This window comes from Vipera ursinii (genome assembly GCF_947247035.1).
Source record: "Vipera ursinii genome assembly, chromosome: 6".
NCBI lineage: Eukaryota > Metazoa > Chordata > Lepidosauria > Squamata > Viperidae > Vipera > Vipera ursinii.
In genome coordinates, this window is record NC_139515.1 from 23,430,620 (window position 1) to 23,456,983 (window position 26,364).

General features: G+C 40.1%; 1 protein-coding gene across 4 annotated transcripts in view; it reads left to right on the forward strand.

Annotated features, from left to right (window-relative positions):
- The window catches only part of TSPAN12 (tetraspanin 12), a 97,209-nt gene that overhangs the window by 11,583 nt on the left and 59,262 nt on the right, over positions 1-26,364 (forward strand). For all 4 annotated transcript variants that reach the window (XM_083366716.1, XM_083366713.1, XM_083366715.1 and 1 more), the window contains exons 3-4: positions 11,296-11,378; positions 16,450-16,585. In XM_083366716.1, the coding sequence (XP_083222842.1) occupies positions 11,296-11,378; positions 16,450-16,585 (219 nt within the window). The remainder of the gene's footprint in view (positions 1-11,295; positions 11,379-16,449; positions 16,586-26,364) is intronic.

The following is a 26,364-nucleotide window of genomic DNA, read 5'->3' on the forward strand; positions in this document are numbered from 1 at the left end:
TTGGAAATCATAAATCATAGTGTTACTATGAATATTGATGGGAAATTAAAGCCTGGAAAAAAAGCAATAACAGGACATTGATTGTATACAAAGATTACGTGCAAACACAATTAAGATATATATAAGCTAAAATTATAGATAACTGTTTTTATTTAGTTGATAACAATAAGAATTGTACTAGCCTAAAATGAGATAACAGATATTAATGGAAAAAGAGAGGAAATATCAGATGTTGTAACATGAGATTTATACTAAAGATTTATGTACACTATTGAACTATTGATTAACCCAGCCATCATGTTGCTTTTTAAATATCCAATTGTAAAATTATATATATATATATATATGTTTTCTGAGGTTTTCGCGGGTGTCTGTATGTGGACCTTTGGTCATTCAGGTTTTTTCCGGCGTAGAAATGGAAGCATGCTTCTCCCAGAAGAGGGAAGCTGAAGCCGCCAGCCTGATGATGACGGATGGGATTCCGTCGAAACGTTGCACCTACACCTTCATTTCTACGCGGGAAAAAACCCGAATAACCAAAAGTATATATATATTACTAACAAAAAATTAATTTACACAAATATATGAACTGTCCGGTGTGACTACAGCCTGTTCGATGGCCTTTGAGATAAGGCTGAAAACAGGAAATAAAGATTTGCCCCATGTTTGGGGCCTAGCAAGGTAATCTAAATAGTTAACATTTGACTCATATCTCCCCTTGCAAAAAGCTAACAGAGAGCGAGAGAGAACCTGTGGTTCAAGAGGTAAAAATACTACCTAATATGCAATCAGCCCAGGTTCGAATCTCAGAAGGGTATGACTGACTGATGAAGACTAAAGAGTCAGAAATGCATCTTAGTCTCCCTTAAAACTCACCTCACAGGGCGGTTGTTGTGGGGAAAATATGAGGAAAAAGGAGTTTTGTACATGTTTGCTGCCTTGCGTTACTTATAAAGATAGGCAGGATAAAATTCTAATAAGAATATTGATTTTGAACATTTTTAGTTTGCCTTCAGAAGTTGTGGGTGCTTCATCATTGGAGGTTTTTAAAAAGAGAATGGACAGCCACTTGTCTGAACTGGTTGGTATAAGGCCTCCTGCTTGAACAGGGGGTTGGACTAGAACAGTGGTGGAAAACCTTTTAGAGACCGAGGGCCCAAACTGCAACTCAAAACCCACATGTATTGCTGGGTGCTGGGTGGGCGTGGCTGGCTGGCTGGGTGTGGCTACAGTGCTCCAACTCACAGTGCAGGCAGAGAGAGAGCGCAGGTGAACATGGAGAGGCAGAGGGGAGCTCCCTGGCCCCGCCTCCCTCTGGGGTGATGGTGCACGTGCCCACAGGAACAGCTCCGTGTGCTGCCTGTGGCACGCGTGCCATAGGTTCACCACCACGGGACTAGAAGGTCCCTTCCAGCTTTATTCTGCATTAATTAATTAAACCCCTACATTGTCTTAGACTGAGGCTATTAAAGGTGTTCAAACTGTATGGCTGATTTTAGAGGCTTTGTGAATAAAATTAGGTAATAACTCTTTCCCGTTTTTGGAACATCTTCCTCAATCAATACTGAAGTGCATTACCTTTGGTGCTATGGGCGTCCAGGGGGAAGGGGCACTGAAAGCATGCATGCTGATAAAAGGTACAAAGTCCGTCAACATAGTATTTGTATGCTGATATTGTGCACTTCATTTTAGTACCATTATCATTTACTTTGGACATTGCTGCTTAACATTTAGACGTTAGCTGAGCTTTTCTTACGTACAAAGAAGTGTAATTAATTCTTCTGCAGCTTGATAACTTTCCATAACCAGAGTCCTTTCATATTTTAGCCTATTTCCTTTTTTCTGATATAAAACTCAGTAAGAAATACAGTATTCTGTATTTGGGCTAGGGTCAAAATCCACCTTAATTTTCTTTACTAGAATGCTGCTTGAATGAAATGGACCAGCTTTTAAAAAAGGAGCCCCTATATCTTCTTAATTAATGCCTTTTGTATGTATGTAGGGCATGATTGTTTTTAGTTGGCAATATAGGAGATTAAAATTTCCACTGCAATTCGTGGCATTACTTCTGATTAAACAGATTCAGCCTATAAAATTCTTGTGGGAATACAGGTCATTACTTCATTCCTTAGCCTCCTTTTTCAGTAAGAATTTTCCAATAGATTACTGAAGCGGTAACAAATGAATAAACATTTTCTTAGAATGATTGACTTTGGGCCCTATTTGGGCTATCTCCTTCGGGTAATTTTAGGGCAGCAGAAACTTTTGTCAATGGCAGATCTTTCCTCTGCAAAGTATTATAGCACTATTCCAAAGCCTTAAATTTTCTCAGTACCATAGATAAAAGAAGAAAATAGAATTTTTTAAATTAAAGCTAAATGTTTCTGTACAAGGTATATGAATTAAAGATTATAACTTTTATAATGCTGTGATAATGGCTTTTTTAATATACTTAATGACAAATTAGGCAAGTGTCTGATTTAAATTGAGCAAATGTAGCTTAAAAATCCATGGCTTCAGTGCTTCTTTCTAAGGCAATTATCATAATTGGTACATCAAGCAAAAGTTTAACGCAACAGCTTGATGGTGATGAATATGTATTGTTTTGACGGGTTAAATGAAACCAGAAATTATTTGAGCAGTCAATTGTAACAAGTTAACATGTAATATTGGCTACTGTTGTATTTATAATATAGCATAATCGAAATATATAGAATATGTTTAGAACTTCACAGTACTGAAATATTGACATTTTTAATATAGCATTTGTAAAGAAAATGACAATATGTTCTCCTTAGGTTGACTGAATATGAATTTAATTTATTTTGTTAAGCTTAGTTCTATCTCAGATGTCATGAGAGATAATAAACTTTCTGATATGGAAGTGCATAGCCCAAAGACATAAGCAAATTTTTATTATTAAAATAAATTCCATTGCAATGATTGTAGTTCCTACAAAATGAATACAATCCAAAGAAAGCTATCTCTTTATATTCCAATATAAAGACTTCTAAATGCAATAAGTGTAAGCATTTCAGAAAGTTTACAGTGTCAGGAGGACCATCTGAGCTAAAATCTGAATTTTTGATCTAACGTATCCTGGGGTATGATCATAGCTGAAGTTCAGCTTAAGCAAGAGTTTCCTAAACTCTTCTGGGTGTTATTGAGGATTCCCTACTGTGTGTAGTAGGTTCCTGTATGCATAGAAGAGAATTTGAAGACCCTAATTTATGCTGTACTCAGATTAACCACAATTTGTGACCTAATTTACTAAACAAGGTTTGACTAAAGGTCAGATCATAAGTAATAAATTTGTATTTGAGTAGCCAAGGAGTTGTGGTTCTGTTTTATTGGCATTGTTTGAAAATAGATCTCTGTGTGAAAAAGACATAATATTATGAAGGCTAATTTTTTACATAGGAGTTTGAGCTCTCATTGTAATAAATGCCTGTTCTAATTTTAATTCTATGCTGATAAGGATGTGGCATGTGGCATTAGGTTTTATCTTGTATATTTACCAAACTCCTGGAAAATTGAAGAGTATGTGGTATTGGAATCCTTAGATGCTGACGAGACATTCATCTGGAAAGCTTCAAAATTCAGTAGGAGGAAGTGTTGAGAAGAACAAATTATGTTGGAAGCACAGATGCTGTGTGGGCTGATGCTCCCCACTTTCCCTTGCAGTCAAAAGCCAAAAGTGCATACTGAATATATAATCCAGATACCAGATGGCTTCCATTAATATGTCATCTTCTGCTGGGTAATATCCACATTCTTTTCTTTGGGGGAGGGGGTATTATCCAGAGTAATACATTTCTGGTGATCCATAATAGTCAGAGCTATCCTGATACTGTCAAATAACGTTTAACAAATTCTCTAAATGAAATGACTGTGGCTTCATGATGGGCCTTTGGTCTGATTCCTGTGTTCTTGTCTCTAATTCCTGTGTTTCTGGATTAGCTGTTTAATTAGATCCTAATTAAACATAGTATATCATAAAACAGTTATTATATTAAAATATGCATACATAATATAAAATATACAACCTCATAAAAGTATTTGCTGTATATTTATTAAATGTATCTACTAAATTTACATGCTGCCTAACTCACTATTATCTGATTCTTGCAGCTTATAACATTTATATGGGGTAGTTCCAATTATTTTGATATTTTGTGGAGGCATTTATAAGTGTTTCTTGCAGAACACACATTATACCTCTGTTCCACAAGCTGCACTGGTTGCTGCTCTGTTTCCAGGTCCAATTCATGCTGCTGGTTTTGACCTCTATGGCATGGGACTGGGTTATCTGAGGGACTCTTTCTACTTGATTGCATCTGCCCGTCCCACCACATCCAGCAGAGAGGGCATGTTAGGGGTTTCATCAGCTAGGGAGCTACATTGGCAGACTCTAAGCATTATGGAATGTCTTCCCCATAAACTGAGTCTTTCTTTATCACTTATGACTTTCTAAAGGAGCCTTAAGTCCTGGGCACCCGGGGGGACTGATGAGTCAGTTTGGTTGCTTCATTATTATTGACATCCCCTGCCTAATACTGACTTTTTCTTTTTAGCTTTGGTTTTTATAGTTTTTAATATTTAATATTATACATTATAATATATTATAATATTTATATTGGTTTGGTGTTGACCATTTTTAGTTTTGTTGCATGCTGCCTAGAGTTATTTGCTTTCTAAGATAGGCAGCTATATAAATTTGATAAATAAGTAAATAATAAAATTTTCTGTGAAAATGACATGGCTAAATGAAGGTATCTTCTCTTTTTTTATGAGATATTTGAATTATCTCTTTTGCCTTTTTTTTTGAAAGATAAGCTTTCCTCTGTGTTCTCCCTGTCCCAATCTAGTTTTTAGTGACTTTTTAAAAAAGTAAGAATCACTTATTATTTAAACTGATGGAAACTGTCTTACCTGGGAATGTTTAATTCCCTCACTTTGACTAAAATACCATTTTCTGACATGATAGATAGATCTTGGGATACTGTGAATGTAGATCTCTTTGATTTACTCTGTTTTTATACTAGAACCTCAAATTCGACTAGCAAAGATTAGGAAGGAAGAACGGTCTTTCTTAGAACGTATTGTGTCCCCAGAGTCGGTCTGAAATAGCACAACTGAACTGAGCTCTCACCACTGTCCACTTATGATTATCTCAAGCTATAATAGATTTAAACAGCCTAATTTAAATAGGGAAGGCAGGTTACTGTATTGTTAAGCAAATTGACTTCATCCTTCCAGATGATTGAGATCTACCAGTGGATCCCAGTCTACATATTCCCGAATTGAAAAGAACTATTTCTTTCTCAGCATGGGAAAGATTGCTAGTACAGGTAGTATGTGACTTACAACCATTTGTTCAGCAACAGGGATAAATGGAGGGGCTTCTGATCCATGGCAATAACATTGCAGCCCCCCCCCCCAATCACATAATCAAACTTTGGCAGTTTTACCATGGGGGCTGCATCTGGCTGTCTCCCTCCCGCATATGCGTATTTGGGCCCTGCCATCGTGCCTTGTAGGGAAGCAAGCAAAACTGAAATTATGCAACTTATCTAGCTTCCTTCTCTCCCAGTTCTACACCAACCTTTTGCAGCCAGCGCTGATGTAAGAGGCTTCGCTCTTTTTGCTGCCTCCTTTTTGTTCCTTATCTACCGCTTTTTTGGATCCAGCTTCTCCCATAGCCTTAATAAAAATGCTGCTGGAATTTGATTCCTTAGAGAATGCCTGTTTTCTGTTAGTTTTGTTTTTGATTAAATGAATCTAAAATAAAAAATCAGGCGGACAAGAAACCTGGTGGGTGTAAGATTAAATAGGATTGTAGACAGAGGGCATGAGACCACACTGATCCATTATTGGTGTCATCCGTTTCTTCTGCCAAAAAGGAATTCCCTCAGCCCATTATAACCTACATGCAGGAGAATGAGATGCATGTCTTTAATCCTGAATCTGCTCTATATACAATGTCGAGTGTTCAGTTTGCAATTGTTGATTTTTTTTCAGCTTAATGTTTTTTCTAGTATCTGCAATTAACAAGATCTATATCTGTGGATATCTGCTGATAAACCTTTTGATGTAATATTGCTCTGGGCAAAGCCTGATAGTAGGCATTAAGATGCGCATGTAGACATACAGTATTGTTGTCCATCATACGTTAGGGACATCAGTTCTGAGCGGTTAGTATTCTTGACCAATCAGATCTGAGAAAGTGTCATTTTCAGATATGGAAGCAATCAATGGCAAGTCAACTTTGAGATGATTCTTCTCAGTTTTTTTGTTCAACACTTTAGGAAATGTAATATGAAAAATATCAGCTACAGATGTTTCTTGTTTAAAGTTGGTGTATTATTGGTGAAGTTTGAAATCATACAGATGGTCCTCATTTAACAACCGCTTATTCAGCAACCATTCAAACTTATGATAGCACTGAATGAGTAATAGTTACAACTGGTCCTTGGAGTTCCAGACATCACAATGTCCTTGTGGTCATGTGATCATGACACTAGACACCTGTCTTGAGATTATGACATCACAGTGAGCTTCAGTCATATGATTGTAATACCTTTCCTACTGGTTTCCCACTGGCAAATTCAATGAGGAAGCCAGCAGGATGTCAGAAGTCACAGTTGTGTGAGGTCTTCACTTAACAACCTATGTGGTCCTTGCTTAATGTTGGTAAGCAGGAAGTAAATGGCACAGTTATGTGACATTGTATTTTACAACCATATTGTTTAGTGACAATATGAACTGATGACTATCTGTAATAAAACTTGGTTATAGAATGGATGTGAAACTTACTCTGCTTCTTAGATTATAACATCATATTTTCTTGGCTATATAGTGTACATTTTTCATATATAGTTCACTAGAATTATCAAGAATACATTCAAAAGAAGCAGTTATTTTGTTGAATTTTTTTTATGAAACTGAGAATATCATCTGTAGTGCACCTGAGTGGAAAAATCAGTGAATTATTTTCATTTAAGTCTTTTGGGAAATGCCTGTGATCTATAAGCATAGTATCTTAGCCTGAAGTATAAATGCATAATTTGAAACTTCCTTCAGTAGTTTTCATTTAGATTTTTCTTGACACTTTTATTAGAGGTATGCAGCACTTCAGAAATAATTTGAGAATAGTGCTTCAGACCAGTGCAACATAGGATTGATGCTCCTGTGATTGATTCTGCCTTAAAAAGAGAGTTTTATGTTTGTGTACTCTGAGATACTATTTTGGAATCAAATGCAAAGCAATGTCCAGCCTATTTCCTGGCGTCAACTGCTTATAATTAATTTGTCTGGGGAAGGTGTAGAGGGAAACCTTTCTTGGAAAAATGTCCATTTGGGTTTCATTTATGGCACCAGCCATGAACTTAGCATGGAGGCACAAAGTGATTATAATCATCATACCGTGGTGGTGTGCTTCTCTGCAAATAGCTTGCTAGTTTTATGGGTTTTATGGATTAGAGATGATCATAATAATCATAATAATAATAATAATGATGATGATGATGTCGTGGAAACATAGGATGGAAAAGGTTGTTGAGAATGAGAGGGTGAAGATCTTGTGGGACTTTTGAATGCAGACAGATCGCCATTTGGAACACAACACACCAGATATCGCAGTTGTAGAAAACCGAAGCGTACAGCTGATTAATATATTTTAAAATATTAATATATTAAGATTTTAAGAGCCTTGGTGGAGCAGTGGGCTAATGCCTCCTTAAGTAACACCAGCTGCCTGCAATTAGTGCAGGTTCGCATCCCTCCAGGCTCAAGGTTGACTCAGCCTTCCATCCTTCCGAGGTAGGGAAAATGAGGACCCAGATTGTTGGGGGCAATTAAGCTGACTTTGTAATAATGCCGCTTGGGGGGTGTATGAAAGCCCTAATAAGCAGGCATATACATAGAATGAAGGCTACTGCTAAGCTTGTAAGCTGCCCTGAGTCTTCGGAGAAGGGCGGGATATAAATGGAATAAAAATAAAAATAAAAAATAAAAATATCGCTGTACCAGGAGATGCCAGAGTCGAAGAAAAAGAACTGGAAAAAATTACAAAATATCGCGACCTACCCATCGAAACTGCACAATTATGGATGAAACGTGTAACAGTGATACCTGTTGTCATCGGGGCAGTGGGAACTATGTCCAAAATCTTTGCAAAATACATCAAGAAACTGCAGCTTCTTGCAATAACTCCAGCAATGCTGCAAAAGAGTGCGCTACTTGGAACATCTTACATTTTAAGGAGGTACCTGGTTGATACCTAACATGGTGGCAGCAATCAGTCAACCATTAGTGCCAGTCAATTTGAATGTTCAGTTGACTGTGGTTCATGTCTAATGAATAAAAACTAATGATATAATAATAATAATAATAATAATAATAATAATAATAATAATAATAATAATAATAATAATAAAGTTGGAAGGGACCTTGGTAGTCTTCTAGTCCAACCCCTTGCTCAGGCAGAAAACCCTATACCATTTCAGACAAATGGCTGTCCAGTCTCTTCTTAAAAAACTTCCAATTTTGGAGCATTCACAACTTCTGGAGGCAGGTTTTTCTATTGATTAATTATTCTAACTGTCAGGAAATTTCTCCTTAGTTCTAGGTTGCTTCTCTCTTTCACCAGTTTCCATCCATTGTTTCTTGTCCTGCCTTCAGGTGTATAATAGCAGCAGATGATTGCTGCTACTATACCAATCTGCTTGCTGTGTATGGGCTCCCTTATCTGAACTGTTTGAAGCAGTGGCTGGGTTGGCAGTGAAGTTCCTCAGACTGATGGTACCAGGGGATTTTAATCTGCTTTTCCATACCAGGGGTCAATGGTAGCTTAAAAGTTTATGATTGCTATGGCAACTTTGGACTAATTCATATTATTCTCAATCACAATACACACCAACAGTCACATGTTAGACTTTGTTTTTTGTGTTATGGCAGTGGCAACATGATGTGGAGTTGGGGGAAATTACCATAACTACCATCCATGACCAGATCACTGTTGACCTTGGATTTCTCTGCAGCCACCCTTGCTGCAGGGAGAAAGGATCTATTCAATCGGTCCCCATCAGGGGCCTGATGGACTCTTTGGGGATCCAGAGAGAATTTGGGATTGTTCCCGAGGCTGTGATGCAGTTTGACTAAAGTCTTGTTTGGTGTTTGAAATGAAGAGGCAGAATTTGGCCTGATTTGAATTAGAATATGTTGTGATCACCTCAGTTATGCTGTGCTGTGGAGTTTTTATGAATTACTATGGGACTTTTTTATGTTTTTAACTATGTGTAACCTGTGCAGACTCACTGTTGGATGAATAGCATTTACTGTATATCACATCAATCAATCAATCCCTCGATCCATCAAAAAATAGTTGATGATGCTTGATGATGGTAGCTGTCTAAGGCAACTTAAACTGTGGCTTTTTAGGCATGATCATTTTCAAGACAATTATCTATGGTTAGAACTGTTAGCTATCTGCTGATGCCTGCACTTCCTCAGCCATGCCTCTTTCTCTTCTTGTTCTTGCTGCCTACTACTCTTAGTATGCAAAGAGTAATCAAAAATGAAAATCTCCCATTTGTCCTGGCTTCCCTCTGGTGGTTTGGTCGATGGGTCAACACCAAATGGACAAATGGCCAGTGCTAATAACAGAATAACAGAATTGAAAGGATAATGGCAAGGAGAAAGCAAGCCAACTTTAGATAAAGAATTACTAAAAGCCATTTCTCTAAAGCAGCTTTCAGGTATGTGAACTTCAACTTTTAGAATTTCCCAGCCAGTGAGACCACTGCTGAGAAAGAGTTGAAATCCACAGTTTTAAAGGCCACTTAGACATACCGTAAGTTGGAAAAGTTAGGCTTTTGGACCTAGTGCCATTCATTTCTCAGTGACCCATCTGCAATCCTGTCTAGAATATGTGGAAAGCAAACCAACACTTCCTCAGAAACCACAAATACAGTATATGTTAGCTATGCATACTTTAAATGGTTAAGTTATGTGCATAGATGTAAATATTTTTGCACAGTAAAAGAAAACATTTGCCCTCATGTGAACGGTGAGAGGAAAAGAGCTTCAGTAATTTCTGAACCACCATTTTCATGAAAGGAAAGACAAGGAAAGATAGGCAATGGCTAGGGTACTAGTGGACTAACTTTATTGACTAAATAGTTCCCTCTGATATCTATCATAGCTGAAAGCCAACTGTGTGCCAAGGGAACATATTACATCTTGCATTCTATTTCAAATATTACAGGATTCTGTCCTATGAAGTTATGATACATGCTACTAAATATGATATTTGCTCTTGGCTCTTCTCATATTTGCATTACCATTGAATGGAGTGAAGAGTAAACCTAGGGGCATTGTTAAAGATGCTTGAAATATTATCCCGGATTAGAATGTCAAAATGATCAGATGCTGCAACTGAAACCCTTTTGCTAGTTCAGGATAGAATATGATACAGTTTAACTGCTTGTGAGAGACTCAACATAACCCTTTATATTTATGTTCATTTTTTCTTAAGGCAAAACGCCAGGGAAGAGTGAAGGGGAGATGTGATTACTCTGGGAATATCTGCTTCTTGCTTTCCTCTAGATATGGGTGTTATCTCTGTGGTGCCTAGGGAGCTAAATAAACTATACAGTTAATGTCTATTCCTGATTTTCAGTAGGCAGCTCATTACCCATGTCTGATAATGAAGCTATGGGTTTTAGATTTTGCCAACTTTCAGCCTTACAACAAATGTTGATTTTTTTAAAGTAGCACCCATAATCTAGTTATCATGAGTTGGGTATTTATTTTGCTTCAAACAGAATTTTTTTCCCTCCATACATCCTTATTTAAGAATGACTTTCCTTCTTTTGGGGAAGTAATCTTACAATTATGCTCTCATAATTGCATACACATAAGGGGACAGCTTCTTTCACAGACAGCTGGCTTTCTATCCTAGTACCTTGTGGATTTCTGTTATGAAACTCTGCTGATGTATTAATCTTACCACAAACAGAAACATAAAAGCTCAAAGCTTATGCTTGTCCCTGAGATGTGCACTTCTAAGAAAACCAGCTAAGACTGAAATTGTTCCAGTGAGAATTTTTCTCTTTGAGTATTAAGAAATTAAAGAAGAGCAGAGTGCTGAGAAAGGACTGTACTTAATGATACATCTACTTTGCCATTAAATAAAGAATTTGTAATGCAATAGTATGCTGCTTATAACATTGTTTAAATAACTAAGCTTGCTCTATCTTATATTTGTTAATCAAAATCCCTATTTTATTTCAGTTGATGTCCATCACTGTGTTATGTGTCTCTGCCTGGATGAGAGACTACTTGAATAATGTTCTCACTTTAACTGCAGAAACAAGGTAGGCATGTCCAATCAGTTTAACTGGACTATCTGTGCAGAAGGATCCAGCAAAGATATGGAGCTATTTCTCCAAAGAGCATTCCATACCCCCAGTATCCCCTTTCTTTTTTTTTTTTATTGAAAAGTTTTAACATACAATTTTTCTTTAAAACCCCCCCTCCCCCTCCCTTCTCCCTCCCCCCTCCCTCTCCCCCCACCCTCCCTCCCCCCCCCGACTTCCCAGAGCTAAATACAAGGTATACATAAAAAAACAATCATAAACAATCATATACTAACAACTATAAACTCTAAAATCCATCACTCTCTAGCTTATATAGGATAAAACAAGCCTTAGTAATATTAAATATATATAAAAAAAACTAAAAGAAAAAAAAGAAAAAAAAAAGGAAAGAAGACTTATTCAAATGCTACGTAAAACTTCTTAACCCTATACTTATTCTGGATAAACTCAATCCATTTTCTCCATTCCATAATATAGCGTTCTTGCGAGTGATCTTTCAAATAGGCCGAAATCTTCGCCATCTCTGCCAGGTCGGAAACCTTTAATGTCCACTCTTCTATGGTCGGCAGTTCCTCTTTCTTCCAATACTGACCTATCAAGAGTCTTGCTGCCGTAATTAAATTCAACATCAACTTGGTGTCCACAACTGTAGCATCTGTAATTATTCCCAACAGAAAAAGTTGCGGACAAAACTTTATCCTCTGTTTAAAAATCTTCTGCATGTTCCACCAGATTTTTATCCAAAAAGCCTTGACCTTTTTACATGTCCACCATATGTGAAAATATGTTGCATCTTCATCACCGCACCTCCAACATTTAGGCTGATAATTCGGATACATACTTGCAAGCTTTTTAGGATCTAAATGCCATCTATAAAACATTTTGTAAAAGTTTTCTCTTAGATTTTGAGCTTGTGTAAATTTTACGTTCCTCACCCAAATCTTTTCCCACGTGTCCATTGTAATAACTTCCTGGATGTTTTGGGCCCATTTTATCATACAATCCTTAACAAGTTCTGTTTCTGAATCAATCTCTATCAACGCAAGATATATCCGTTTAATATGTGCTGGTCCCTGATTTCTAATTTGCTTTATCAAATTTTCATCAGTCATTGTAAAACCATTTTTCTGGTCTTCTTTCCACCTGGCCCGTAACTGAGTATATTGAAACCAGTTTTGAACAACCTTCTCTTCTCGCAAGAGGCTATATGATTTCAAACACCAGACATTTCTTTCCAAACTTAGGATCTCCTTGTACGTAGTCACATCATGTTTGAAACCAGCATGTATATTTTCTATTGCGTGTTTTGGAATTGCCCACAGTGGTATCTTGCAATCTAACTTATGTCTATACTTCTTCCAAACTCTCAGCAATGCCTGTCTTAAAATATGCACTCTAAACACATTGTCTACCTTCTTATCATACAACAAATATGCATGCCAGCCAAACAACAAATCATGGCCCTCAAGATTTAATAACCTCCCTTGTGTCAAATTAATCCAATCACTTATTCCTACTAATGCAGCAGCTTCATAATATAGTTTAAAATTGGGCAATTTAAGACCACCTCTCTCACGAGTATCCTGCATAATCTTAAGTTTAACTCGTGGCTTTTTCCCTGCCCACACAAATTTATTGATACCTCGCTGCCATTCCTCCAAATTAGAATCTTTCTTAAGAATCGGTATCATTTGAAATAAAAATAAAAATTTAGGCAGGACATTCATTTTCACTGCTGCAATCCGTCCCAACAAAGACAATTGCAATTTTTCCCAACTCTCCAATTCTTTTTGAATTTTCCCCCATAGTTTTTCATAATTATTTTTATATAACTTTGTATTAGAGGGCGACAAAAGCACCCCCAAATATTTAACCCTTTTAACAATCTCAAATCCAGTTAGTCCTTCTAAGAGAGCCTTTTGCGAAACTGTCATATTTCTGGCCAAAATTTTGGTTTTCTGTGTATTAACTTTAAATCCAGAAACCTTCCCATATTGTGTTATTATCTCCATCAGGTCCACAACAGAGTTCTCTGGCTGGGTCACTGTAACAACCAGATCATCTGCGAATGCTCTCGATCTATAATCCTGATCTCTAATTTGTATCCCCTTAATTTTTTCCGAATTCCGAATTTTAACCAATAATATCTCTAATGTTAACACAAATAACAAGGGCGATAACGGACACCCTTGCCTTGTGCCCTTCTCAATGTTACATGCATCTGTCAGGCTATTATTAACTATAATTCGGGCAGTTTGTTTTTGATATAATGCCCTAATCGGTTGTAAAAATTTTTCCCCAAAATCCATTTTGTCTAAAACTTTCAACAAAAATTGCCAATTCAATTGATCAAAAGCTTTTTCAGCATCTAAAAAAATTAGCGCCACAGAGATCTGGTTGTTCCTTTCCAAAAACTCTAACACATCAACTATATGCCTCACATTATTTTTCATTTGCCTACCACTAATAAACCCTGTTTGATCCCCATGAATCACCTATATCCCCTTTCCAATGTCCTTGATTCCTGCCAAGGTTCACACCATTCCTGATACTATTTTCAATCTTCTTTTAATTTTTAAAATAAACAAATGGGAAGCTTGCATGCAAGAAAGTAAAATATTAACTCCAAGTACAACCTTTTACAGGAAAGCTTCTGGGCGCTGCTGACATCTTAAAGGCATTTGTAATGGTCTGTGAGAATGACTTTGGGAGACAGAAGAAGAGCTACACCCTGAAAATTTATAAAAGATATCTCAATTAACAGAAGGTGGAGGGTGTGGGAAGGACACCCCCCCCCCCCCGTTCTGGAGTGTAAAAGGAAGGCAGGGGAATAATAGTTTTGCAAGATTCTATTAATGTGATCTTATAATAGAGCTTGAACTCATAGTTGCACTTCTTGTCTCATTTGCCTTTGAAGCCTAACTCATTTCTAGGCACTGAAAAGTACCGTATTTTCCGGCGTATAAGACGACTGGGCGTATAAGACGACCCCCTACATTTCCTGTTAAATTATAGGGTTTGGGCTATACTCGCTGTATAAGACTACCCCTCTTCCAACGCACACTAAATAAAAATTAAAAAACATCAGATTTGATTTTAATATGGTAATTTTAATTCAAATGCTTATGACATGAAGGTGCTTAGTAGGAAAACTGTCACTTATAAACATAAGGCTGTTTGTCATCAAACATGTAAACATAAAACAGTGCAAGTGGATTAAACAAAATAATAATAATAATAATAATAATAATAATAATAATAATAATAATAATAATAATAATAATAATAATAAGTTGGAGGGGACCTTGGAGGTCATCTAGTCCAACCCCCTGCTAAGGCAGGAAACCCTATAAACCCTGTAAAAAATCACAGACTGCAGCTTCTTCTCCAATTGGTCCCGCTTTCCCTACGCAGACTAAATGGGAGATCCGCTCCAGGTTTTCCAGCCAGCCCTGTCTCTAAATTTTCAGCACCCGGCGTATAAGACGACCCCTGACTTTTGAGAAGATTTTTATGGGTTAAAAAGTAGTCTTATACGCCAGAAAATACAGTAATAGTGAGATGCAGCCCAAGTTTCTGCTTAGAACTGTGCTCATCTCCCCCACACAGACAAAAATGAGGTGAGATGGTAGAGAGCATCCTGGGATGGTAGATGGAGTGGTGAGGTAAATTTTATGATTGGCCATGCTGATTGCAACTGCCATGGACTGCAGAAATCTGGAAAGACAGTAGATGGAATCAGAGTGATACAGAACACTTCAACTCTCTTTTCCCATTTATTGACTGAAAAGTCAGATCTACTAGTTTTGGAAATCCCCACTGTGCCCAGGATGGTAGCATGTTATAGGAGGCATCCATAACTCATTCTTAAAATTCCAGATATACTTATTGAGCCAAAGGGTTGACCTCTTGTTCCTTATATCATAATTCTCAGGTACTTTCAGATAAAGGCTTCTTAATATTCCTACTTAAACCATATTTTAATTCTTTAATGAAGTAGATTAAAGAGATTAAAACAAGAAGGCACAAGACAAGGATTTAGAAAAGGTAACTCTAGGATAGAAGTTTCACTTACAATACAGTTACAACAGCAGACATTCCAAGTAAATAAGAGTTTCTTAGTAGGTAGAACATGTCCTTTTTACAAACCACATACCTGCAGGGAAATACTGCTTCATATTGTCTGTGATGTATTTAGCACTTACCCATCATAGCCTTTTGATCTCCTCCTACATAATTTCAAATTGTCAAAGTCTTATTTTTGACCTTTATGTAGGACATTCATTTATTCTGCTGTAATTTGTTCTACAAAAGGGAGGAGAAGACTGTATTTGCTACACACAGGAAGCAAACAGTGTTGGATCCTATATCATTAAAATAATGTGCAGTTTGACTCCAAATCTCACCTAGTCCAACTTTCTAAAGGTTGCTAGACAAATACCTTGGAAAAGCATGAGGTATTGGTAAAAGTCCTTCCTGAGAGATTTATTTAGTGTGCTAATTAGAGAAATTTACTACCTCTAAGCAGGGAAATTCTATTGTGACTAATTGCTAAGAAGAAATTCAAGAAAATTATTAGCTCAATTTTCCCTCACGTTTCTGGACCTGAACTGCATTTCCAGAAGCAAAAAGTAAAATCTATTGTACACATATATTTCTGATAATTAAAAGAAGAGTAGTGAGAACTGGGATTGTTCCCAGAACAAATTCTCAGGTTATTTAATATTCTGTTTCTTGGGAGATTTCATTGTGTCTCATACCTTATTCAATTTGCTTATCTCAAAGCAGTTTGATTTACACAGTGCAGATTTTAAATTGATGTAGCAGTGTGAGTTGCTATTCCAGAGCTAATTGCTGGATAATGAATGCAAGCAGCTTTAGATATAGATAGATAGACAGACAGACAATTTTCATTTAGATTCAAAGGGCATTGCCACCTGATAACAGAATCTTTCTAATAACAAAATAATTTCTGCATTCTTTCCCCAGAAGAATACTATTTTATAAACTGCTTTGTAGGAAAGCTGGGCTCCACTCTATCAACTTGATCTGTTTCATTTGTTTTCAGAGTGGAGGAGGCAGTTGTGTCTACTTATTTTCCAGTTGTCCATCCAGTCATGATTGCAGTCTGCTGTTTCCTTATCATTATTGGAATGCTGGGATATTGTGGAACAGTGAAAAGAAACCTTCTCTTACTTGTATGGGTAAGATTTCTATTTATTCATTGATGTATCATTTAATATTCAGCTGAAGAAATGTTTTGTGAGTTCAACTCTGTGTGTATATGTATGTGTGATTTCAAAAATAGCTTGTTCATAGTCATGCCCACTAAAAACAAGTGCCCTAGTCTTAGAGATATAGAAGGTTTAGAGGTTCAAGGGCTTGCCTAGGTTTTGTAAACTGGGGCTATGCTCCAGTAGTCAGAGGGTTCAGGATGTTTAATGTCAGAAAATCTACAATATTCAAGGCCCAACATTTGGCCCTTTCAAATCTTCTTGGTCCCCTTCTCCCATTGAAGAAAGGCCCAATTATTTGGTCTACCCACATTGGAGCTATTAAAAGCATGCTGATAACCAACATGTGGATTAAGCCGTGTTCTTTACTCCCAGTTCAGATTTTACCAAGGCAGGTACCAGCCTACAGGAATAAGATTTAATTTATTTATTTTTCATATTTGTGAACTGCCCATCTCTTTCAAAGAGGAATTCTGGGCAATGTACAATAAAATGTCAGACTATATAAACAGTATGTAAAAATTAAAATGTTAGAATTACAATTTTGAAATTATTTTTTAGGAGACAAAAATAATTAAGACATGTTAAAATTAATTAAAAAGACAAAGGCAGGGCTCTTGGGCCACCAACCAGTCCCACGATTACATGCGTCTTTGGGCTCCCCATGTGAGGCTACAGCACATGTTTAAACTTATTTTCAGGAGGGTCTGCCTCACCTCTAGGGGGAGAATGTCCCATAGGGTGGGGGCAACAGATTATGAGACTTTTACCAAGGCCCATAAGGTCCAAGTGAGTTTGTTTCTGCATTTCAAAATTTAGTTAGTCTTGCTTTCCCTCCATGCTCTTTAGTTGGGGTGCTCTAAGCAAGAACAGTAATAAAACTAGAAGAAAGTATAGCTTGGATTTAATTTACTTTTTTCTTTGATCAGCAATGCATGCTGAAAAAGATCTTTAAAATAGATTACAAGCAAAAGTTAGAGTCAGCAGGGTTTGCTGGCTGCAAAAAGAAGACAACAACAAAGGCAATTTTAAGCTGTATTAACAAAAGTTGTTTTCAAATCATGGAAAGAAATATTTCCACATAATTCTGCAGCAGTCAGAATCCAATCCCTTCTATAACAAGCCCTTCAAAAATTTTAACCCAGTGGGTTTTTCTGCTTTTGAAAATCTCAGAATAATGTTTTGTTATATAGCATTTTGAAGGGCACTGAAAAAAACAACAAAATGAACCAATGGAGTTTAGTTTTTTCTATTTTTTCTCTTTTGTTTATTTGGAATGCCATGAAGGAAAAAAATTTGCTCTTTAACACAATCTGGAAGTAAACACATGTACTGTGTGTAGAGCAATCAAACTTCATTAAATCAAGCCTAGACATTCTGAAGGTCTTAATCAACAATATTTCACTCTCAGGAGCCTGAAAACCAGTTCTTGCTGGCTCAAGTGATAAGCAGAAAATAAATGATCTTTTTCTAAATACACTTTATTTCTTGACTAATTGTTAAATAAGCTGTTTACTGTTGTAATGTGGAGAGCGCAAACAGGAATCAATAATACATTCATCACACTAATAAACACTCGGAGGATGAGCTTATGTAAAACCAGATGAATTAAAAGATAAAGAAATCGCAGTGAAATATTAAGACTTTTCCACCCCTTTTATTTTCATTCTTGCTTTTTTTTAGAATTGAAGAGTTAGAGCACCTATTACGTAAATTGAATGTACTCCAAAGTTCAAACTGTCTCATTTAATTCAATAGAAAATAATTGATTTTCAGATTTTTCTTTAAAAGATAAAATATGCCAATCATAATACAAATATAGGTTAAGCATATCATATCTAGTATAAAGCAGTGTTCTATGACCTACATAAGCTTCCCGGTAAACCATATAGGAAACACGAGATGAACAAATTCTACTATATTGTAAGACTACATTAACAAAATCTTGCAAGTCTGAAGGCACAAACTTCCTGCCTCCACTTTTAACTGTTTGATCCATTAGGGTGGGCCCTTCCTAAGTTTCTTTCTCTGACTCTTAAGCAACTACAGGTTCCTCTCTCTCTTGTCTGATTGTTTCCTGGCAGTATCTCTTCCTCTCTTTACCCAAGGTCATTTGTACATTCATCTCAGTGATAAAAAGTGATGTACTATGGACAAGTAAAAAAGATAGAAAGAGGAGAAGATACAGGTAGTCCACAGTTTATGACTGGCATTTGGGATCAGAATTTCCATTGCTAAGCAATAATAATAATAATAATAATAATAATAATAATAATAATAATAATAATAATAATAATAATAATAATAATAATAATAATAATAAAGTTGGAAGGGACCTTGGAGGTCATCTAGTCCAAGCCCCTGCTCAGGCAGGAAACCTTATACCATTTCAGGCAAATGACTGTCCAGTCTCTTCTTAAAAACCTCCAGTGTTGGAGCATTCACCACCTCTGGAGGCAGGTTGTTCCACTGGTTAATTGTTCTAACTGTCAGGAAGTTTCTCCTTAGTTCTAGGTTGCTTCTCTCCTTGACTAGTGCTTCTTGTCCTGCTTTCAGGTGCTTTGGAGAATAGCTTGACTCCCTCTTCTTTGTGGTAGCCCCTGAGATATTGGAACACTGCTATCATGTCACCCCTCACCCTTCTCTTCATTAAACTACACATACCCAATTCCAGCAACCGTTCCCTATATGTTTTAGCCTCCAGCCCCCAATCATCTTTGTTGCTCTTCTCTGTACCCTTTCTAGAGTCTCAACATCTTTTTTACATCGTGGTGACCAAAACTGGATGCAGTATTCCAGGTGTGGCCTTACCAAATGTGGTTATAAAGGCCATTGTTAAGCAAGGACGATGCGGGTTATTAAGCAAGGATCTTATGTGATCACAACTTACGACTTCCTGAAAGTTAACTTAGGTGACTGCAACTTGCTGCAAAGTTATAATTGCAAGCCAGGCATTCAGCACCTGGCTCACAGTCACCTGACTGAAGGGATAGTGTGACACTTCGAATTATAAGGACTGTATAAGAGTCATTTGTTCAGCCCCTTTCATAACTTTGAATGGCTGCTAAATGAATGATTGTAACTTGCAAATTACCGGTATATACTTGAGTATAAGCCGAATTTTTCAGCCCACTTTTTGGGCTGAAAAACTCCACTTCGGCTTATACTCCAGTGAACAAAAAAAAGAACTGTCCCTTCGTTCGGAACAGGCTGCTGAGAGAAGGGAGCGGCAGAGCCTTGCAGAGCTGGCGGCAGTCCAGCGTTGTTTCTCCCCCTCGTGCGTGCGTGTGTGTGTCAGACCCACGGGAATGGCTGGTAGGGAAGCGGCATTCCGGCATTCCCCCCCTTCCTGTGTGTCGAGCCCACGGGGCTTGACACACAGAGAAACGCAACTAGCCATTCCTGCGGGTCTGACACACACACACACACACACACACACACACACACACACATGCCGCCGGGCTCGGCTCCTCGGCAGGAGGGGCAGCCCCCGCCGCGCCCCCCTCCTCTCCCGGCCCGCAGCGCCGTGCCGCCGCCGCTTCCTCCGGGCAAGTCGGGGGGGCTTGTGGGGCGAAGGCACCGGCCAGGGGGCAGGCAGGGCGGGAGGGCGGCCGCGCAGCTCAGCGCTGCCCCGAAGCCACAGCCAGCTGCCGCTCCCCCCCGCTCGCTCGCTCGCTGCCTCGCCCGCGCCGCCCCGAACTCACCGCCAGCCGCCGCTCCCCCCCCGCTCGCCCGCTGCCTCGCCCGCGCCATCCCGAACTCGCCCCGAGCCGCCGCCGCTTCCCCCCCATCGCTCGCTTGCCCGCTGCCTCGCCCGCGCCGTTACGAAATCGCCCCGAACTCACCGCCGCCGCCGCTTCCCCCCATCGCTCGCTTGCCCGCTACGCCCTGAACTCACCCCAACTCACCGCCGCCGGCGCTTTCCCCCCCATCGCTCGCTCACCCGCTGCCTCGCCCGCTGCCTCCCGACCTCGCCCCAACTCACCGCCGCCGCCACATCCCCCCCATCGCTCGCTCGCCCGCTGCCTCGCCCGCGCCGTTCTGAACTCGCCCCAACTCACCGCCGACGCCGCTTCCCCCCATCGCTCGCTCGCCCGCTGCCTCGCCCGCTGCGCCCCGAACTCGCCCCGAACTCACTGCCGCCGCCGCTTCCCCCATCGCTCGCTCGCCCGCTGCCTCGCCCGCTGCGCCCCGAACTCGCCCCAACTCACCGCCGCCGCTTCCCCCCCATCGCTCGCTCGCCCGCTGCCTCGCTCGGGACAAGCGGTGGCGCAGCAGCCCAGCCAGCCACGTGGAAACAATGCTTTACTCACACACACACACACACACACACACACGCACGAGGAGGGAAACAAGCTTGACTGAGGAGGGAAACAACGCTTGACTGACACACACACACACACACACACGCACGAGGAGGGAAACAAGCTTGACTGAGGAGGGAAACAAGCCCCCCCCACACACACACACGCACGAGGAGGGAAACAAGCTTGACTGAGGGCGGGAGGGCGGCCGCGCAGCTCAGCGCCGCCCCGAAGCCACAGCCAGCCGCCGCTCCCCCCCCGCTCGCTCGCTCGCTGCCTCGCCCGCGCCGCCCCGAACTCACCGCCAGCCGCCGCTCCCCCCCGCTCGCCCGCTGCCTCGCCCGCGCCATCCCGAACTCGCCCCGAGCCGCCGCCGCTTCCCCCCCATCGCTCGCTTGCCCGCTGCCTCGCCCGCGCCGTTCCGAACCCGCCCCGAACTCACCGCCGCCGCCGCTTCCCCCCCATCGCTCGCTCGCCCGCTGCCTCGCCCGCTGCGTCCTGAACTCGCCCCAACTCACCGCCGCCGCCGCTTCCCCCCATCGCTCGCTCGCCCGCTGCCTCGCCCGCTGCGCCCCAACCTCGCCCCAACTCACTGCCGCCGCCGCTTCCCCCCATCGTTCGCTCGCCCGCTGCCTCGCCCGCTGCGTCCCAAACTCGCCCCAACTCACCGCCGCCATCGCTCGCTCGCCCGCTGCCTCGCCCGCTGCGTCCCGAACTCGCCCCAACTCACCGCCACCGCCGCTTCCCCCCATCGCTCGCTCGCCCGCTGCCTCGCCCGCGCCGTTCTGAACTCGCCCCAACTCACCGCCGACGCCGCTTCCCCCCATCGCTCGCTCGCCCGCTGCCTCGCCCGCTGCGCCCCGAACTCGCCCCGAACTCACTGCCGCCGCCGCTTCCCCCATCGCTTGCTCGCCCGCTGCCTCGCCCGCTGCACCCCGAACTCGCCCCAACTCACCGCCGCCGCCGCTTCCCCCCCATCGCTCGCTCGCCCGCTGCCTCGCCCGGGACAAGCGGTGGCGCAGCAGCCCAGCCAGCCACGTGGAAACAATGCTTTACTGACACACACACACACACACACACACACACGAGGAGGGAAACAAGCTTGACTGAGGAGGGAAACAAGCCCCCCCCACACACACACACGCACGAGGAGGGAAACAAGCTTGACTGAGGAGGGAAACAACGCTTGACTGCCCCCTCCCCCACATACACACACACCCACGACGAGGGAAACAACGCTTGACTGCCGCCTCCCTAGCAGACCTCCCCATTCCTGTTAGAAATGGAGCCCAGTACTTCTAATCCTGCACCAAAACAAAGACGCAGGTCATACGAAGCTGCTTTCAAACTAAAGGTTGTGTCAAGAGCAGAAAAAAGCAATAACAGTATTGCAAGTAGGGAATTTGGTGTTGATGAAAAACAAGTGAGGGAGTGGCGGAAAATGAAAGCTGAGTTGGAAAAGATTCCAAAGGCAAAAAAAGCTCGACGTGGTTTAACAACTCCACATGTGGCTCTAGAGACTGAATTGCATAAATGGGTTATGGAGTGTCGTCAAAATGGTTACTGCGTAACACGCATGGGAATTCGCTTACGTGCCCTTCAAATGGCTAAAGATGACAAATTAAAAGTACCAGGCATTGAAAATTTTGTTGCGTCAGCAGGATGGTGTACTGGCTTCATGAATAGGTATGGCCTATGTTTGCGGCAAAGAACAAAGATTTCACAGAAGTTGCCAAAAGACCTTGATGAAAAAGTGATGTCATTCCATTCATTCATCATAAAACAAAGAAAGATCCATAACTATGACCTGGGAGATATTGGGAATATGGATGAAACACCTATGACCTTTGATCTTCCAAGCAACAGAACCGTGGCAAGTTTGGGAGACAAAACTGTTTTACTCAGAACCACAGGTAATGAGAAAAACCATTTTACAGTTGTTCTGTCATGTTTGGCTAATGGAACTAAGCTGCGGCCTGCCATTATTTTTAAAAGAAAGACCTTGCCTAAAAAGGTCAAATTCCCACCACGAATTACAGTGCGCCCACATGTTAAAGGCTGGATGGATGAAGATGGAACAAAAAAGTGGCTGGAAGAAGTTTGGAATGGACGACCAGGAGCAGCCTTAAAGAAAAAACCATCATTGCTAGTTTGGGATATGTTCAGAGCCCACACATCTGATGACATAAAAACATTGGCAAAGTCTTCTCAAGTTACTTTAGCCGTTATTCCAGGTGGGCTTACATCTGTATTACAGCCCTTAGATGTGTGTTTAAATAAACCTTTCAAAGACCGTGTGCGAAAGATGTGGTGCGAATGGATGTCATCTGGTCAAGCCCGACTAACAAAAGGTGGAAATATGATGAAGCCTGACATAGAACTGATAGCAAAGTGGGTTCGTGATACATGGGAAGAGATTGCAGAGGACATGGTGAAGCACGCCTTCAGGAAATGTGGCATAAGTAATGCTATGGATGGCAGTGAAGACACTGCTTTGTATGAGGACGACAACTGTGATAGTGATGACAGCGAACTCTGTGACAATGTATATGATGATAACCTCACACCAGCTACAGCTGAAGCTCTGTTTGCAGATACAGATGAGGAGGAGGAATCCAGTTTTGAAGGATTTTGATGCTTGTGTTTTAGCTTGGTTGCTTATTGAGTTAAGGTTTTTGTACATTTAAAGTTATTGTTAATACTTTAATGTTATATATTGTTTTTGTTGAATATACTGATAATATATTGTTTTTGTTGAATATACTGATAATATATTGTTTTTGTTGAATATACTGATAATATATTGTTTTTGTTGACCCTCTTTTCCACAGGCCTCAATTAAAGCAATTTTATTGTTATCTACCTGTATTTTTATTTTTGAAATTTACCGTGAGCTGCTGCATTTCCCAGCCTCGGCTTATACTCGAGTCAATAACTTTTTCCAGTTTTTTGGGGTAAAATTAGGGGTCTCGGCTTATACTTGAGTCGGCTTATACTCAAGTATATACGGTATATGTATTGTTGGAGACATTGGGAAAATCAATGAAAATTCTTTAAGAATAGTTCCAAATTCTGAAGTGTGTTAAGAAGAGAAGAGGCAGTATTAAAGACACACTACAACAACATCAGTTAACAGTGGTTGAGGCCACCAGAAGAGAAAGAGCCAGAACTTTGTATCTCCCTCAACACCCAAAACAGTAAAAGAGGAAGTAAATAAGTTAAGAGAAATGCTTCAATTAAGAAATGATTGTTTACAGTGGAAAAATATGTTGCCTTTCCTAGTACAGTGTACTATATTTGAAGTTTGCAACATTATAATGGGATTATTTTTGAACATTGAAATCCCATTGCTGATGCTGTCGTAGATTAATTACTATGATTAAAAAAATCAGAGAAAATATAGCCATCATAAAATATAAAACATTTATTAGAAGATAAACTGATATATTTTCCCAGTGTGCTAGTAGCCAACTTATGATTGCCTTTTTTCTCTAGAAAATCATATGTCATACAAAATCTTCTTTAGTTTCTTGTGATATTTTTTTATAAATAAAAGGCTAAGAGGCATAGTTTGAAATATGGTAGTTCTTGATTACTAACTGCTTCATGCTGCAACTTTTCAAAGTTATGGTACTAAAAGAACTCTGCAATCAATCTTGTCCTTTACAACACTCACAGCATCCAGCAGTCATGTGAGTCATTTGTTTGCTTCATAACTGGCATATATTTAATGATTGTTGCAGTGTCCTATGGTCATGTGATTCCATTCACATGCTTTGCAACCACCTTGCAACAAACAGGGTTAACAAATTAAGCACCTGTGCTTAGTGACTGAATTGAATAGAATGAGATCACACAGATGAAATTTGGGGGCAAAATGACATTTAGTGCCATGATTATTTTTAGGATTTTACTTCATAAATAAGGAAGGGTATTGAACCAGAAGGTAAATCTCTCCTATTTCCATACTGTTCATTTCCTACACCAAATAATGTGAAATCATGATGTGTTAATTTGGCTGTTTTGCTACTGAATTAGAACGGCATGTGATTTCAGCTTGTGTGTGGGAGTGTATATAGAATTGAGGACAATTATGGAGGTGAGTTGCCTTCTAGAGACTTACCAATTCTCATCCCACCTCCTTAAAAACGAAAGCAAGGAGGAAAGGGGAGGAGATGTTATAGTCCATTGAAAAACTAGTTAGCTTATACTTCCCAATTTAATGGAGCTAGAGAGTCCCCCAAAAATGTCATGTGAGGTCTAATATTGTCACTTTCTGCATCTGTTAATTCTTGTGAAACCTGTGACATTAGAATTGGGAACTAATACTTTGGAAGACCGTAATATTTATGGAAATGTATTCAACATTTATTGTACTAGGTTATCTTTGTTCTGTGTTTCCTTAAATCTATGAAGGAAGTGAGAGAGTCTCATATATAGCGTCCAGAACACAGTTCTTTTAACACACCAAGCTACATTTTCCAAGACTTTGGGAAGAAAAATTGCTACACAGTATTCCGAGAACGGCCCAACTTAAAACAGAGCCATTTTTTAAGGCTGTTTGCCTGAATAGTTCTGTTTGCCATCTAATATTGTTCAAAATGACCAGGAGATCACTAAAGCAATTAGCCAATTAAGAAAATGGCTAACTATAAATTAAATTATTAATTATTAAAGAGTTAGCATATATTCAACATTAAGCTGCTTTATGTCATAAGTGTTAAAAGATCTTTTTCTCTAAGGAAGCCATGCATTGAGCATGGAAATTGTTGAGGCATATAAATATCAGGTGAGGGACGCGGTGGCTCAGTGGGTTAGGACGCTGAGCTTGTCGATCTGAAGGTTGGCAGTTTGGCGGGTCGAATCCCGAGTGCCGCGTAACAGAGTGAGCGCCTGTTACTCGTCCCAGCTTCTGCCAACCTAGCAGTTCGAAAGCACATAAAAAAATGCAAGTGGAAAAATAGGGACCACTACGGTGGGAAGGTAACAGCGTTCCGTGCGCCTTTGGCGTCTAGTCATGCTGGCCACATGACCACGGAGACGTCTTCGGACAAGTGCTGGTTCTTCGGCTTTGAAACGGAGATGAGCACCAGCCCCTAGAGTCGGAAACGACTAGCACGCATGTGCGGGGGAAACTTTACCTTTACCTTTAGAAATATCAGGCTTTGGGGAACCTGTTTAAAAGTTATTTTTTCCTTTACTTTTCTCTGAACTGTCTTTTCCTTAAGACTTTTGCAAAATGCATTGTCAGAACCACTGTTTTGTCTGTTTAATGAATTTTTTAGCATAAGCCTTGTTGATTTAATAGGAGAATGTGCTGAAGCAGTACAGTGAAATATAGTTTAAATTGCTGACCACATAATTAATAATTTCTTCATTTCTGCAGTGTTAGGCTTTATGAACATTTGGAATTAATTTCACTATTGCTATGAAATTGAACTAGTA